This window comes from Chiloscyllium punctatum, chromosome 5, assembly GCF_047496795.1.
Source record: "Chiloscyllium punctatum isolate Juve2018m chromosome 5, sChiPun1.3, whole genome shotgun sequence".
Classification (NCBI taxonomy): Eukaryota; Metazoa; Chordata; class Chondrichthyes; order Orectolobiformes; family Hemiscylliidae; genus Chiloscyllium; species Chiloscyllium punctatum.
The window spans coordinates 104926022-104943758 of NC_092743.1; the positions used below are offsets into that span (position 1 = coordinate 104926022).

General features: G+C 40.2%; 1 protein-coding gene across 6 annotated transcripts in view; it reads right to left on the minus strand.

The window, feature by feature from the left end:
• Window positions 1–17737, minus strand: part of col14a1a (collagen, type XIV, alpha 1a) — a 216094-nt gene that overhangs the window by 32577 nt on the left and 165780 nt on the right. For 5 of the 6 annotated variants that reach the window (XM_072570947.1, XM_072570944.1, XM_072570942.1 and 2 more), the window contains 6 exons: window positions 13556–13642; window positions 8183–8236; window positions 7724–7819; window positions 6855–6908; window positions 4958–5011; window positions 1216–1269 (listed from right to left, as the gene is read on the minus strand). In XM_072570947.1, coding sequence (XP_072427048.1) covers window positions 1216–1269; window positions 4958–5011; window positions 6855–6908; window positions 7724–7819; window positions 8183–8236; window positions 13556–13642 — 399 coding nt within the window. Of the gene's footprint in view, window positions 1–1101; window positions 1156–1215; window positions 1270–4957; window positions 5012–6854; window positions 6909–7723; window positions 7820–8182; window positions 8237–13555; window positions 13643–17737 lie in introns of all 6 variants that reach the window. The other variant, XM_072570943.1, reaches the window with a different exon arrangement.

Sequence of the window (17737 nt, forward strand, 5' to 3'; positions counted from 1 at the left end):
TTACTTTTGAAAGGGTGGTGTTGAGCCACTAACATGGTAGCTCAGTGGTTAGTGCTGTTGTCTTACAGCGCTAAGGACCTGGGTTCAATTCCAGCCTTGGATGACTGTCTGTGTGGAGATTGCACATTCTCCCTGTGTCGGTGTGGGTTTCCTTCAGGTGCTTTGGCTTCATCCCACACTCTAAAGGTGTGCATGCTATGTGGATTGGCCATACTAAATTGTCCAAAGTGACCAGGAAATGTGTAAGCTAAGTAAATTAGCTGTGGTAAATGTGAGGTTATGGGGCTAGGGTGGGGGCTGGGATACTCTCCAGAGGGCCAGTACAGACTTGATGGGCTGAATGACCTCTTTCCACACTGTATAGATTCTACGAGTTTACTTCCTTGAACGTCTGTAACCATTTAGCACAGGTAGAAATGAATGGCCTGCTAAGCCATTTGAGAGGGCAGTTAAGAGTCAAGCATATTGTTATAGGTCTGGAGTCAAATTCAGATAAAGTTGGCAGATTTCCTTCCCAACAGAGGGGAACTCAGGAGGGTTGGACAATAGATAATACATCACTGATATTTAAAAATAAAGAGAGAATAAGTATAGCACAGGCTCAAAAACAGGGAAATCACATCGACTTAAAGTGAACATATGAAATGAATCTCCAAAGGGGTCAATGTGGAAAGAATAAGTATTAGTGGAAGTGAGCAACAAAGAAGGATGGTTTTGGAGACGAGTTAGCCTGAGCGAGCTTTGTTTTGGATTCATGTTCGCCTTGTGTATCTGTCTACCGCAGAAAAAACACTGACACTGTGTAATCCCAAAAAACTGCAGTTACAAGCAGAAAGCATTCTGGCAAAAACAAAGACAAGGACCTTTCTTCTGTTTAATGAAGGCTATGCTTCTGGGTCAAAGAATGTATTTGACTATTTAAAATTAAAAACTTAATTCTTAAGTGACATGCAAGGTTATAAATTCGCAGCCTGAATTACATAACGCCCATACACAATGAGGCTGGAAAGCACGATGTTTGATGTGTGGAATGAAAATGGTTTACTAGCTTCCTGGGATTTTCTGTCAACATTCCTTCACTATACACAAAAAAAAACTTACCCTCCTACCTGGAAACCCAGGTGGTCCAAGCGGACCGTCCACACCTCTTCGACCCTGAAAAATCGACATTGTTAAACACCAACATCTTGCTACTGTACATGCAAATGTACTTACCACAGGCCCCGCTGGTCCTGGTAATCCTATAGGACCATCTTTACCAACAGGACCCTGGATCAAAAGTTGATTTCATAGGTTATTTACTGATTCAAGCAAGAGAGATTTTTTTTGTTATTGTTTACAAATACATATTTCTGCACACGTACATGTTCCTGGTCACAGCCCATTCACTTAATTTCCAGGTAAAAAGAATTTTCCAGTGACAAACTACATTTATATAGCACCGTGGAACACCCTAATGTGCTTTTTGAAGTGTAGAGTCACAGCTGTAAACGAAGGAAAGACTGAAGCTAAATTTACTGCAGAACAAGATACTACAAACACCAGTGGGGTACTGAGCCGATTAACTGTTTTTTTCCTGCAGTGACTTTGGTCAAAAGATAAATTTTGATCAGGACGCAAAGGCAGCCCTACTATTGTACTTATTTCAAATAGTTTTAATGGAATTGCATTCACCCAAGCTAGCAGACATGTCCTTTTTTTGTAAATATATTTACTATCAAAAAGAATTTGACATTACAAAAATATAAATTTATGGAAAATATAACAAATACCATAGCGTCATAGACATGTATAGCATGGAAACAGACCCGTCGCTCCAACCCGTCCATGCCGGCCAGATATCCCAACCCAATCTAGTCCCACCTGCCAGCACCCGGCCCATATCTCTCCAAACCCTTCCTATTTATATACCCATCCAAATGCCTTTTAAATGTTGCAATTGTACCAGCCTCCACCACTTCCTCTGGCAGCTCAATCCATACACATACCACCCTCTGTGTGAAAAAGTTGCCCCCTTTTATATCTTTCCCCTCTCACCCTATAAAAAAATTACAATACAACTACTGTCTACTAACTACTAACCTACCCTATAAAACAAAACAAAACCAAACACTACAAAACAACACGTATAAATAAGTAAGTGACTAAAGAAAAACGAACACTCAAGATCACAAAATAAACAAAACAACAATGCTCAGCACAAAGCTCTCAAACAAAAAATAGGAGCGTTGTATATACACCCATATTAACTCAGGATTTTGCCCTTTCAGGGCCCAGGGCTCAGCAAACCTAACCATTCTGGTTAAACAAATGCCTGAGTTAAGAAAGCAAACAAATCTGTGTCCATATAACTCAAAAAGGGCTGCCATGTCTTATACAAAAGGTCTGCTGCGTGGTGCACCATATTTGTGAAAAAAAATCCAAGTGAATGGACATGTCCATTTTAACTTCCCATAGTATCTCCTCTAGTGCAGCATTCCATCTGGAACTTAAGGGGATCAACCTGGATTCTCTGCCCAAGACTCTGGAATAGGAAGTATGACTTGTATTCATATCGGAATTTAAATACATGGTTAGGAGACCTCAGTAAACTATCAACTTTAATACATAGAGTATTATACAACCCGAATGATTTATAGTTCTCAACATTCCCAGTCATGAATTTCCACTTGGCAGAGGAAATGCTAAAAACATCCCTTTCTCAAGTATATTTTTTTGCAATATAATCTGCAATGTTTCTAAGTGCTAAATATCATAAATCATCACTAGAATGATTTTCCTTCTCCATCATGATACACAATTATCAAGTATTCTTGTTGAGCTAATGTTGTGAATGGATTCATTGACCTTTTACATTTCTGACCTACACTGGCTCTGGTTAAGAAAGTTTTGATTTTAAAATTCTTATCCTGGTACTCCAATGGCCTTGCCCTCCCCTTGTCTCAATCACCACCAGCCCAGCAACCCTGCAAGATCTCTGTGCTTCTCCAATTCCAGTCTCTTCAGCAACCCTGATTTTAATCACTCCACCATTTGTGGCTCCATTCTGGAGTCGCCTCTCTAAACTTTTTTAGCTCTCTTTCTTTCTTCAAGACATTGCTCATTAACTTTATGTTTGACTAAACTATTGCTCAACTGTCCTAAAGGGACACTATTTTAAATTTTGCTTAATTGCGTGCCTGTGAGGCTCTTTGGACTATATTATTATGTTGATATAAATACAAGTTGTTCAGAATACATGGAGGGATGGTGTAGGAGAGGTACAAACAGATTTTAAGTTTTGCTGATACTATAATATCGGCAATATTAGATTAGACACCCTTCCCTAGGTACATTGATTTCAAACTGATCTCCTGGACGACTGCAACAGCATTTGAGTACAAACATTCTACTGGAAATATAGAAGTGAGAATTTAGAAGTTTCCAAACTATGGGTCATAACCACAACAGGAATTTGGCATTACTGACTCTGAGGCAACAATGGTAGCCGTGGAGGTAAGACTGCTGCAAGACCGCTGCAAGACCCCTTTAAGGATTTGGGATGTCTTTCTGTCAGTGAATAGCTTAATCATCTGTTCCTCTAGGCCTGATTGCTGCTAGAGTGAAAGAAAAATTAGACCCAACGATCCTTATCATGTAACATTTCTGAAAAATATGAACTGTGTTGAATTTATGATTTGAAAACAAATCAAGTCGGAACAAAGCTAATGGTCTCCTGATGAGTCCATTGGTTTCTCAACAATTCCAAGTGGGGGTTATTTTTAAAAACTGAATGCGACACAATGCACCCAAAATTATAGAGATGGATGGGTGGGGCTTGCTGGGTGGGGACAGACTCTGCCTCCAGACAGTGGAAGAAAAATCCACAGCAAACCCATGACACAGGAAGAAGCCTGCTCTGCATCTATAATGTGCTGTGAAGGTGAGGAAGTGCCAGTGAATTGGATTTCTACCTCTCCCTCTGGAGAAATCAGTCAATCACTAGCTCACGGTAGGGACGCTGGAAATACAGGCTGGTCCATGAAGAGGGCTCAGTGGAACCTTAGACCCATGTATTTAGGGGACATTAGCCATCGAGGATTTGCTCACTTTAGGGAGGGGTATTAGGTTTTGAAGATGATTTAGATACAAAGGAAGGGAGGTACTATCTTCTGAGGCAGTTAGCAAGGTTGGGAAATGGGAACCCTCCAAATATAGCACACCCTCTTCCATCTTGCTTAAAAATTGACCACTTTTGCCTGCCCATGCCAACTATATTATGCTGTAGACAGGTAATATTTCAGTCAACTGAGCCTTTAACCAGCTCAAGTGACCCTTAATTTTTGTAAAATACTTTGGGCAGGCTGCAGATTTTGGCACACCCCCATGCACATCCTGAGAATATGTTAAAAGTATGTACACAGTTGAGAAAAAAAATTCCACTAAGTTTAATCCTTTAAAAATCAGCAATAGTTTCTTTCTATTTCTTAAAACAATTGTGATAAGGTGCTATGTAATGATATCTCAGGGATATCTACATATGTAAAGAGTCATTAACATGTTCTAAAACCCTGCCTGACTGGAATGGCTACCCAAAATCGGTTGATAGTTTAAAATTGTATCTCAATATTACACATATAATTGTGGTCTCATTAAAATCTGAAAGGTAACCAATTCAAAACTGTACAGGGTGAAATTCAACTTTATGGCAGCACAATTGGTGACAGGTACCTCCCAAAACCTGACTTTCTTGCTCTCAATTAAAATTGTCTAGCACTGCCTCCCAAGGTTAGAGGCTGTAAATTCACCTCTACCGCTTCCAAACTTCTGCTGGGTTAAGGGTTCTTGTACGACATTCCTTCAATGATCAACCAGCAAACACAATCACGTATCCACTTCATTGCTCAAACCTCAAAAGGACGACAATGTTGACTTGGTAATTAATAGTGGTATATATTATCTACTTCCTTAGCCTTACCCTTTGACCTGGTGAACCATCGCGTCCTGGTCTCCCTTGCCCTCCTGGCATCCCCTGGCATGTGAAAAAGACAAAGAATTAGATGCTGTTGCCAAATGCTCATGTCTAACTTGGAAGGTTATGGGATTGAGTCCTGCTCCTGGACATGGCAGCTGGAATGTAGTCTGCAGCAGTGTGTGGTTATGCACTCTGGCAGAAAGAATGGATGAGCTGAACTTAAATGGAGACAGACTGCCAAAAGCTACAGAACAATGGGATTTGGAAGCTGTTATGTATGAATATTGAAAAGCTAGTTTCCAGATTCAGTGGGTAATAGGGAAGGCAAATGGAATGTTGGCCTTTATTTCAAAAGGAATGGAATATAAAATGAGAAGTCTTGCTAAACTACACAAAGCACTAGTTAGACCACAGCCGGAGTGCTGTGAACAATTTTGGTCTTCTTATTCAAGCAAGGATAGACTGACGATGGAAGCTGTCCAGGGAAAGTTCATTAGGCTGATACTAGGTATAGAGGGATTACCCATTAGGAAAGGTTCAGTAAATTCCAGAGAATACAAAAGTGAAAATGTTTTGCTAAACTTTAACAAATCAATTCTATGCCACTGTGAGTATGGATCCCAAATCTGAACATCTGAAGCATGTGAGGGGGAGGGTTAAACAGAAATTGGGGGAAGAGAGAGAGAATAAGGGGCTCAGAAATAAACAAAGTACCGAGGCCCAGGATTTCTCTCCCTTACTCTGGAGCTAACACTGGGTTTTGAAATCGACACCATGCATACGGCTGCATTACTTCCTCGTCTCCATCAGGAAAATAAAAATCACAATCATAACTTTTAAAACACAATGTGTTTCTATCTATAACTCCAAAGTAATTGGGATTGAATATGCACAGAGTCTTATAACATTACAAAAAAAAGAGGGATTTCTATTTATATAGCACCTTCCACAACTTCTGAATATCACAAATATTTTTTCCAGTCAATTAAGTACTTCTGAGGAGTAGTCACTCTCATAATATAGAAAATGCGACAGTCAATTTGCACACAGCAAGCTCACAGAAGCAAGAGAGATAAGTGACCAGATCACCTTTTCATTGATGTATAATTATTTTCCAGGGCTCTGGAAAAATAAAATCACCCCTGCTCTTCTTCATATTAATGTCTTGAGATCTAATTTACCTATTTGAGAGAGAAGGCAGGTCCTTTGTTTAATAAGCTCATGCAAAAGACAGTACTCCCTCAGTCCTGCATTTTCACACAGGCCATCTGGATGTTGTGCTCATGTCTCTGGTGTAGGACTTGAAGCCACATCCTCCTAATTCTGATCACTATAAGATATTGCTTTGCTGGCATATTGCTTATTTTAATATTACATGAATGCAAAAATAACATTTAGCTACATGAGCCATGTTTTGGTATGTACTTTAGCACGACACTGGAGTTCCATCACTGTACAAAGCATTGTGTTCAAGGAAGGATAGGACAAGTTGTTACAGAAACATTGACTACAAACAGATTACATCACATTTACCAACTTGCTGGTCAATTACTCCTTTCTTAATTTTGTTATAGTAAATGCAAGGACCTTTTGTTGAAACAAGTACAGCAGCTTCTGTGAAATGAGACCAACAATATTTCCTATTCAAATCAGGTGCCGGCAGCCACAGGATTCTGAAAAGACAATGTGCAAACACAAATACAATTGTCCTATCCTTTCAAACAAATTCACACAGAAATGTTCAGAATTAATCTTCTCCAAACATGTGGAAAGAAAGTTTCAACATAATGCAAGTTACATAAATGGAATACCTTCATGAAGTATTACAAATCAAATAGTTTATATTAATAAATAACACACCAAGTAGCTACAGGACATGATCAATGACTTAATCTCATACCTGGTGGCCGACAGGACCGAGAGCTCCTTTCTCACCTTTTTCACCAGTGCTGCCCTAACAGGGTTAATAAAGACACCATTCAGACACGAACTGTCAGCTTTATTAGACACTAATGGTATAAGTGGGTAATTCCTCCCTGACTTATTTCCAGTGACACTTTGCATTTTTACACAGAGCTATTTTTAATATCAATTATAATAGTATAATTTAATTCTGCACAACACAATACAATGAAAACCATGCTGCTCTGTAAGAGCAATTAAACTGGAGTGTAATTGCTTAGATGCATGGGTCAGGGTCATCTCAGACAAACTGTTCCCAAATTACACCCTTTCCCCCACCCCTAATATTCTTTGCTGTGTTTAAAAGTATCAGACATTAAATCAAGTGGACTTGTGATTCATTGGAACTTGATTAGCTTCAATCCCAATTCATTACAAAATCAATTAATTAGGAATCCAAAGTTCTACTTGAAGAGTCATATCAGACTCAAATATTAATTGTTTCTTTCTTGACAGATGCTCCTCGCAGTGCTTACTTTCTCCAGGACTTTCAGTTTTTATTATAACTATAAGTCCAATTAGCTGTAAGCTCGATTTGCGAAGAGAGCAAAGGGCTGCAAGGTCTTTAAATGATGAGCCCAATTTGCTATGAAACCCAACTCACAATGAGCCAGTTTCACCAGCAGCCAGATTCAGTACGAGACCAATTGGCCATGAGCCTATTCTGCTTTGCTGCCCAAAGATCAACTTCACACCCAATTAGTTCTAACAAGAGAAGTCTCAAAAGTCTTTGTTGAACACCAAGCTGATTTCACACAAGTGCTGCTATACAATCCATTCCTGGATAGAGTAACACCATGAACCCACCGGCAGTCCCTGAATGGAAAGTCCACTTGGTCCTTGGGGCCCAGGTTGACCCTGGGGGCCAGTAGGTCCAATCTCACCACGGAGACCTTCAGGTCCCTATCACAAAGTAGAAGGAGACATACAGATACATGTATATGAGCCATTGATGTTAAGTAATTGAATAAGGCTGTCATTCGTGCGCATATTGTCATGCTAAACTCTTGGCACTGAACAGGTGCAAGACAATTGGATGCAGAATTCAGTGCTTATTAAAATTAACTTGCTGCAAAATTGATTGCTCAAATATCAAACCATCATCTGAGTCAGTGACATGACCAGAATATTTACCCCACAGTGTAGAGCCATTTAGGAGAACAATCATGCTGTTCTTTTGATGACATGGGAATTTTTTCAAAAGGGAAAAATGTGAACTCCATTCATTTCATGTACTTCTGTTAGATTTGGGAAGAGATCTCTTACCCTTTGACCTGGTTCTCCCTTCACTCCTCTTGGGCCTCTCAAACCTGGGCCACCCTGTAAAATACACATTAACTTGACATCTGAGCAAACATATATCATACACGTTTTTGTAAGAAACTGTGAATGCTGCACATCTAAAAGAAAAACAAAAAATGCTGGAAGTACACAGCAAGCTCATCAATATTTATTTTCAATTTACACAATAGTGGCAGAATATAAACAGATCTTTCTGCCAGACATGTCTATGCTATTGCTAAAGCTCCACGTAGCATCTGCCCAGCAGTCTTCATTTCAGACTAAAGCATACCCTTTGATTCCTTTCTCCCTTAGGTATTTGTTTAACTTCCCCTTGAATGCATTTACACTATTCATCTCAAACATTGCCTCTGGTAGATCACATTCTCAATTTGATTCTCCTGAGTTCTTTATGGATTGATTCGTGACTATCCTATCCTAATGGCCCTTGGTTCAAGTCTCTCAAATGGAAACATTTTGTACTCTACCAAGCCCTTTCTTAATTTTAAAGACTGATCGCTCCTCAGCCTTCACTTCTCTTGTCAAATCAGGTCTAGCCTGTCCGATCTTGCCTAACAGGTAATAAATAACCCTTTAGCTCTGATATCATACATTAAATCCATGTTGCACATTCTCCAATGCATTTATATTGTTTTTACAATGTGCAAGCTAGAATTGTTTGTAGTAACTCCACAGATGATCTAACCAAGGTTCTATACAAATTTAACATAATGACTCTGCTTTTTTAATTCGCTCTCTCTAGAAATGAGCCCCAGCACTTTGTTTGTACTTTTATAGTCTGCAATGCAAGCTATGTAATTATTCATGAATAGGTCTGCTGTGCATATCCAGTATTTTACTGGTGACCAGAGACCACAACGGGTTGGTTACAAACACCTCACCAAAAAGGAGAACCCACAATGACACCTGTTAACGACTCATGTGGTACTTCTGGAAGAACCTGGCTCTCAAGAATTGGCTTCTTCTGTCATCCTTGTGAAGGCACCTCCACCTGAAATGGATTTTTTGCTCCTTTCCATCATCTTTTACAACTTGAAGGATGATGGAACTGTATTGTGTAAAGAATAGAAGGAACAACACAGCAGTGACCTGACACCATATGTTTCCTGTCATGACCGTGAGGTCGGGGGAGCAGAATTTATGTGGACATTCCCCCTCACAATATTGAATCATCAATCGCATCTTTGCCCTCTTATGGGAATGTAGTGAGTGGGGTTCAAGCTCTGACTCACAGCGACAGAGCCAAATTGGAGGAACATGGCAGACTTTGCAGTTCTCCTGTTACACTTGCTGGATGGCCAATGTTGGAGCTTTCCACCTTCAGAGAGATGGATGGATGGATGGATGGATGGATGGAGCATGGAGAACCAGACTTCAGAATATCAAGGCTCATTATGCACTCTCATGATATTCATGACATAGATTAGCATAGTGTCCATGATGGGTCGTATCCCAGATTGTCCATCCATTTTGAGGAAGAATTCACATTTATATGGCACCTTTCACAACCCCACGACATCACAATGGTCATCACAGCGAACAAAGTAAAAACCTCTGAACTTGCTACACTGATCTGATGTAGGAAGCACAACAGCTAATTTGTGCACAGCTAACTCCCACTGACAGCAGTGTATCAAATGGTGAGTTAATCTACTTCAAAGGCAGATATTGCCAGGGCAGTGAAGAGAAAACTCCCTGTTTGTATAAAAGACAGAAATTGCTAGAAAAAAAATCAGGAGGGCTGGCAGCTTCTGTGGAGAGAAAGCAGAGTTAAAATTTTGGGTCCAGTGACCTTACTTTAGAGCTTTGAAATGATGCCATGGAATCGTGTGTATCCACACGAGCCAGTGAGGCCCTCAGTTTAACATCTCATCTAGCATTACTCCTTCATCACTGCACTGCAAATGTTAGCCAAGATTGTGTGCTCAAGTCTGTAGAGTTGAGCTTGAACATAACTTTATGACTCAGAGGCAAAAATGCTACCAAATGATTCATGACTGACACCCTGTGTGATTAGATGGGGAATGAAATAGGTCATTTGGATGATTCCAGTACTATAAATACATGCAATGTAAAGTGTATAAATTATGGTTAAATATATGCTGTTTTTTTTATTCACTCATGGGATGAGGGCCTTACTGGCTTGGCCAGCACTTATTGCCCTTCTTAATTACCCAGATAGCTGTAAAGAGTCAACCATCTTGCTGTGGGTCTGGAGTCACATGTAGGCCAGACCAGGTAAGGACATTAGTGAATAATGGGTGTATTCATGGATAATGACTTAATCATGTATGAAGAGACATCTATCGATACTGGTGATGGGTTGTACATTTAGGAGCAACCCTAGGTAGATCACTAGTTTCCTCCTTCACCAACTGGCTGTCAAAAATGTAACATTTGGCACAATACTGTCCTTCTGCAATTCCACTATTCTAAATAGCCAGATCAAAGCAAAATACTGCAGATGATGGAAAACTAACACAAGCACAGAGAATGCTGAAGAAGCTTAGTAGGTCTCAGGTATCTGAGGAGAAAGGGACAGAGTTAATGTTTCAAATTGGGCATGACCCTTCTTCAGATGCTGCCAGGCCTCTGAGTTGCTTTAGCATTTTTGGTATTTGCCCCAAGCTTCCAGGTTGGACTGCATAAGAAGTCACAATCCTTGAATTTCCATGTGATGTTGTAAAACAAAAATCATCAAACGTTAATATATTTTGAATAAAAAAGGTGAAGATACAAAGATCCAGATGTCAAACATAAATTGCTGAAGCATTGCTCATATTTCTCCTAACGTTAGTCCAAGTACTTGATGGGATTACTGTGTAATAGTTGCTAACAGGGAATGATTAGCTTCTTCTACAATTTTAGATTCCTATCGTGTTTTTTACTGTCTACTAACTTCTAGACTGTATCAGGATATGTACATTTACATTGCTCACTAACTAATTCAAACCTTATGCTTCAAAAAAAGAGGGTGCTTGCGATATAATGCTTAAAACAATATAATAAAGTAGTAAAAATACTCAGAAATGAGAAAGACATCACTAAGAATTTAGAGCACATGAACAGTAATTTAGTGTAACTATTCTATAACTGTGTTCATATTCCACACAAACTCCTCCCTTCATCTGATCAATGTATCCTGCTATTATTTCTCAAGTGCATTTTAACAAGTTTCTATTAAATATGTCTATGCTATTCTCCTAAACAATTCTCCTGTGTTACAGAGTCTCACATTGTCACTACACTCCAGAGAGAGAAGTTACTCCTGAATTCTCCATGGTTTCATTTGTGGCCATCTTAAATCTATGATCTTTTCATTGCCCATGCTGAAATCTCATTTCTAAATCTGGTGGATCAAACCCTTCAATTATCTTAAAATGTTCAATCAGCATTTTAGACTAGAGAGTAAAGGCTCAGTCTGATCAACTTTCATTGTTACAAAACTTCCTGCTATTTTAATCGCATTCACAGCAGCAGCATGTATAAGCTGTGATTGTGGCCAGACCTGGAGACTGCAGGGTCAGTGGAAGATATTAGTGAGGACATCCCTGACACTCTATGCAACCACCTGTTCCCATACTGTGGACTATTCACATTGAAAGCCCACCCTCTAGCCTGTGCAGCCCAATCACCCACTCAGTGTGCAACAAGCTAATCAGATTGATTATTCCTCTTAATGATTTTTGAGAAGATGTGTAGCTCAGGTTGATGATAAGTCTGTAAGTTAGCTCGCTGAGCTTGAAGGTTTGTTTTCAGACGTTTGTCACCATACTAGGTAACATCATCAGTGAGAGGCTCTGGTGAAGTGCTGGTGGTATGTCCCACTTCTCCAATTGTAGGTCTTTGTTTCTTAAGGCGGGCAATGTCATTTCTGGCTCTTTTTTTCAAGGGACGGTAGGTAGGATCTAAATCAATATGTTTATTGATGGAGTTCTAGTTAGAATGCCATGCCTCTAAGAATTCTTTGTTTCATCTCCCTAAAATGTGTGTGTCGTCCCAGTCAAAGTAGTGTCCTTCTTTATTGGTATGTATGCAAACTAGTGAGAGTGGGTCATGTCTTTTGGTGGCCAGTTGGTGTTCACGTATCCTGGTGGCAAGTTTCCTTCTAGTTTGTCTGATGTAGTGTTTTTTTTACAGTTCTTCCATGGTATCTGCTGGTGGTTTCTAATGGATCCTTTAGGTTCATTAGTCAATGATTAAGTGTGTTGGTAGGTTTGTGGCTGCCATAGTGCCAAGGGGTCTGAGTAGTCTGGAAGTCATTTCTGATAGGTCTTTAATATAAGGTAATGTGACTATAATTTTTGGTTGCATTGTGTCTGTTTGTTTGGGCTTGTTTCTGAAGAAGCGACGGATTGTGTTATTGGGTACACGTATTTCTTGAAAACATTGTATAGATAATTTTCTTCTGCCTTTCGTAGTTCTTGGGTGCTGCAGTGTGATGTAGCTCATTGAAATAATGTCTTAATGCAGCTCCATTTGTGGGTGTTGGGGTGATTGCTTCTGAAGTTAAGTATTTTTGGTCTGTGTTTGTTGTTTTTCTGTAGATGCTGGTTTGAAGCTCTCCACTAACTGTATGTTCAACTGTCACATCTAGGAATTCTTAGAGACGTGGCATTCTAACCTGAACTCCATCAATAAACACATTGATGTAGATCCTATCTATCCTGATTATTTACCAGATGTCGCCTAGTAGCTTTCAGTTTGAAAACTAACCTTCAAGCTCAGTGATCTAACTTACAGGCCTATTCCTCTTAATATTCCTTATTTGGAGGTCAAGGGTCCTTATCACTTGTTTCCATCTGGATGCTTAAACATCTCACCTCACTGATGCAGGTGTCTCCAGCCATATGTTGCATCCGTGCAGAATCAGATAATTGCAACTCCCAGTGTCATGAGTGATATCTCTATCACGTCTCTCCTTTTACCACTTCTGTTCCAAGGAATACAATCCTAGCTTCTCCATTCTCTCTACAGAATAGAAATCCCTCATCCCAACTACCATTCCAGAGATTTTCTCTACGCCATCTCCAAGATCCTGATATCTTTCTTGAGATACAGTGCCCTGAACTGGGCACAATACTCAAGGGTAAGTCTAACCAGGGACCGACTAAAATTTAGTGAAACCTCCTTGATTTTCTACTCCATACCCTGATGAATAAGGCCCACCATTCCATATACGGTATTAACTGCACTGAGTACAGGCTACAGAAACATTGTGACTAATGTAAAAAGAAAGAGATGGCCTACAATTTTACAAATAAGATCTGCTTTTGGAGTTCAAGAGTGCAGCATTTTATCTAGGTAAAGCTTTGCAAATTAAGTATCTCATCTTACGGGAGGTCCCAGGGGTCCAGGTGGTCCTTTGCTGTCTTGAGAACAAGTGCAGGCGTGTGGAAGAGCTGGGCAATTGCCTTCATCCCTCTGTAATAAATCACATTGTGATTAATCGTACGAACAAAGACAGGCAGGTAGAGAGCTTCTTTACCTTTCAGTCTGATCCCCACAACAATAATACCTTAGCCTGAATTATACACCCAGGGTGAGCTAACCCACGTTAGCATATACTCTGGAGGTGAGTCAGCTGCCCAACCTTTTCCTTTGCCAAACTGATACAGTTCATAATTGTTATTTTCTTTCATAAACAAAATCACAAGTTCAGTTTTTTTGTTGTTTTGCACAAGCATGGCAAACTTGCGGCATGAGTCATTTAGTCAACCACCCTAATTTCCCACAAAACTTTACCATTTTGTGGAATGTTTGTGTTCCATATAAAGTGATTTTTGGGGCATCCAATATGTTGGGCTGACATTTATCAGGGACATGCAAAGTGGAGCAAATGACTACAGAGAGGGGTAAAGTATTAGAAAAGGTTCCAGGGCTTTCCAGTGAATTTGAGCTTTCTCTTTTTTCGCAAACCTTCATGACCTTGGAAACCCCATTTAAATATTCTGGGTGACTGCTCTTTAACAAGTATGAGAGAAGCAAGGCTCTCTCACTCCAGGAGGTAAAAAACTATTTTCTAATCAACTGTTCACAAATGTTATTACACACCTCTGGAACATGTTGGACTTGAACCCTGCCTATTCCTGCTTCTTGGAGCTGGTCATCAATTAAAGGACAACAGATCCGTGACATACTGGTGGCCACTGCCAGTAATGCAGGGAAGAAGGAGCATGCTCTTAAACCCAGTTATGTCCAAGAGCTTGCCTGAGCCTGATTGTCAGACCATGGTGCAATGGGTGCCTTGGAGAGGACAGGGACCAGGAAGTGAGATGAGGAGGAAGAGTGGACACTTGGAGTCAAAGTTGTGGGGCAGGGACAGGCACCATCAGTTGCCAAAGGGACCCAGGAAGAAGCTATCCTTTGCAAATCAGCAGCTTGCAAAGTTAAATGGCAGAAGTCACTGCCCACTTAATGGTCCCAATTGGGGTGTGGGCAACACACCCTCTGCCATCCCTCCCATCCATAAAGTTGTGGCAAGGCAGGTGTGGGGAAACTTGCCAACAATGGCACAGCATCCTAATTTACTGATCCATCTAATTGATTTCCTGCCTGCGAATGAGCTATTAAATACATTGCTTTATGTATCACAATATCGACACTCCTAACCACCCAAAACCACAGGGTCTCTTCCATCAGGTTGCAATCAGATTTATCTGTTGAAACATACAAGGTCCTGAGGGGGACTTGACCAGGTGAATGTTGAAAGCATGTTCCCTCTTGTGAAAGATATCAGAACTAGTGTAAAAATAAAGGGTTATCCATTTAAAACAGAAATAAGGAAACATTATTTTTCTCTAAGCAGCTTAAGAATTTTTGGAATTCCCTTCCTTAAAAGATAGTGGATACAAAATCTTTAAATATTTGTAAAGGTAAAGATTGATAGGTTCTTGATTAGCAAGGGGTTGGAAGGTTAGTGGGGAAAAGAAGGAATGCAGAATTTCATTTAAAAGCAGATCAGCCATGAGCTTATTAAATGACGTAACAGGCTTGAAGGGCTGAGTGGCCTTCCCGTGCTCAAATATACACTCTACTCATCCCCCACAATTATTCCAGGCCAATGTGGATATTTTCCTCCAAGTAGTTTAGTTGAGGCATGTCTATAAGATCACTCTGACCTTGAATGCTCTGTAAAAATAGCCTTTTGTAAAAAAAAACCACAAAACCAGCACTCTGCAGATAGATGATGCTAAAAGAAAAATAACCAAGTTTCCCTTTCTGTTCTTTGACACAGCACAATATTGTAAAAGGATTGGCAGGAACTAGGGAAGGCTCCAATAAGATGCCAGGGTTATACTCATCATGAAAGTTAAGTTTTCTTTCTCTCATGAGGAGAGAGCTGAGGGGTGATGTGTGAGAAGTTTTTAAAATTATAAATGTTTCCACTTATGGGGGTGTGTGAAACTGATGACGACCAAAATGAATAATCACCAATAAATTCAATTTGGAGTTCTGGAGAAACCTCATTAGCCAGGGAGTAATGAGAATGAACGCATTAACACAGGGAATGGTTACGGTGTATAAAGGATAGCTGGATGAACAAAATGGAGAAAGGAAATAGAAGATAAGCTCATTGAGCAACATGAAGTAATTTAGGAGAAGGCTTGCCTGAAGTATTAAGAGTAGAACAGGTGAGTAGGGCTGAATAGCCTTTCTCTGCACCATATATTCTTTGCAATTCTATTCAGTGTGGGGAAACTGAGCAGAGTGCAACTGATCAGATCACAACTTGTTGCAGTGACTTTGCAACGTCAACAAATGGTTTATTCTTGGTTTCAGCTGTGCCAGGACTAGGGAGAGGAATGATGGGCAAGTGCTCTGAAAGAACTCCACAAAGGTTGGTGTCCCATCAGCAAGTCGCCCTTTATTTACAAGTGAAAAGTACCTGACACTGACCCAGCTAGCACAGAGCTAGCTCTCAGACTAAACAGAAGCCCTGATGCTACTGATCATATACATATACTGACAGCCAGGGCTCCCTGATTGGAACAGATTACGAGCCACAAACAGCAAATTCATATTCCACCTGGCTGACCTCATTACTATCACGACAGGGTATTGCGTATAATCACTATGTTGTAACCTTCACCAAAGGAATTTTCAGTGGCACTAGATGAGAATCTGATAAAGTCAAAACTCAATTCTCCGTCACACTTCACCCGCACTCCTTTAAGAAATCCAACAGGAAATCCAAGAGAAAACCCCCACTCCTATCCCATTGCTGCTGTTCCCTCTCTAGATTCACACATGAAGAACGAGCAAGGCACCTGAGAGCTGTCATTGTCCATAGAAACAGAGAATGATGCAGCACCGAAAGAGGCCATGTGGTTTTGGTCTATGGTGGGGGGGTGGGGGGTGTCAACTCTTTTAAGAAGCTACTCAGTTAATCCTGCTTTTACCCATAGCCCTGCAAGTTTTCTCCTTCAAGTATTTATCCAATTCATTTTGAACGTTACTATTGATCTGCTCCCACCATCCTTATGGCAACTCATTACATCAATTCACTGCTCAAAACAAAAATCCCTATCCCTCTTCTGGTCCTTCTGCCAGTTAGCAAAACAGCAAGATTACTAACTTCCATTTACAAGGAATGTTGGGGAATAACACAGTATAAATAAGATAAATCATCATGGTGTTTTATTGGAAATAATAAATCATGTTCTCCCTGTTGTAAACAACAGCAGCCTTTAAAATTAGAATTTTGAAAGTTGGAATGCATTGAAAGTTATTTTCACAAGCCTACAAAGACGTGATTTATTTTCTCAATGAGTGGACTTGTTTTTCTTTCTCTCCTCATTGCTGGTGAACATTCACAATGCTATGCAGGCAATGACTCAGGGACTAAAGCTGAACTCAATCCTGATCTCCATGAATCATCAATATGCAGCTATTCATGACTGATGAATCTGGCCACAATATGTTCCCCCTACCACAGACATTTGTTAGAAATCTGTTGCTGCATCAGCTTAGCATTATACAGAAGGCCATGTTCCTGTGGGAAATTATTATACATTGCCTGAAGATTGCCTTCAGAAAGTGTGAATACCTCTCGGCCAGGACACCTGGCTTCAAATCTGACCTATGTTTCATACCATATCTGAATAGGTTGATTAAAAATGTCTACACACAAAAATCTTATATTCCAGCTATTTGCAGACCCTAATTGTAGAAAGGCCACAGGTGAGATAGTGGCCTGAACTAGCAAGCCCCAAAAGTCAAGAAAACTTCCCTGGGTGGACCTGTTCAAATCCTACCATGTAGATGACAAAATTTACATTCAATTCATGAATGAAATCTGTAACTTCAAACATATCTCAGTAACAGTGAAAATGGTTGTTGCAAAACCCATCTAGAGAAGGAAATCTGCCAACCTTAGCTAGCATGCGTGGGCGGCACGGTGGCACAGTGGTTAGCACTGCTGCCTCACAGCGCCAGAGACCCGGGTTCAATTCCCGCCTCAGGTGACTGACTGTGTGGAGTTTGCACATTCTCCCTGTGTCTGCATGGGTTTCCTCC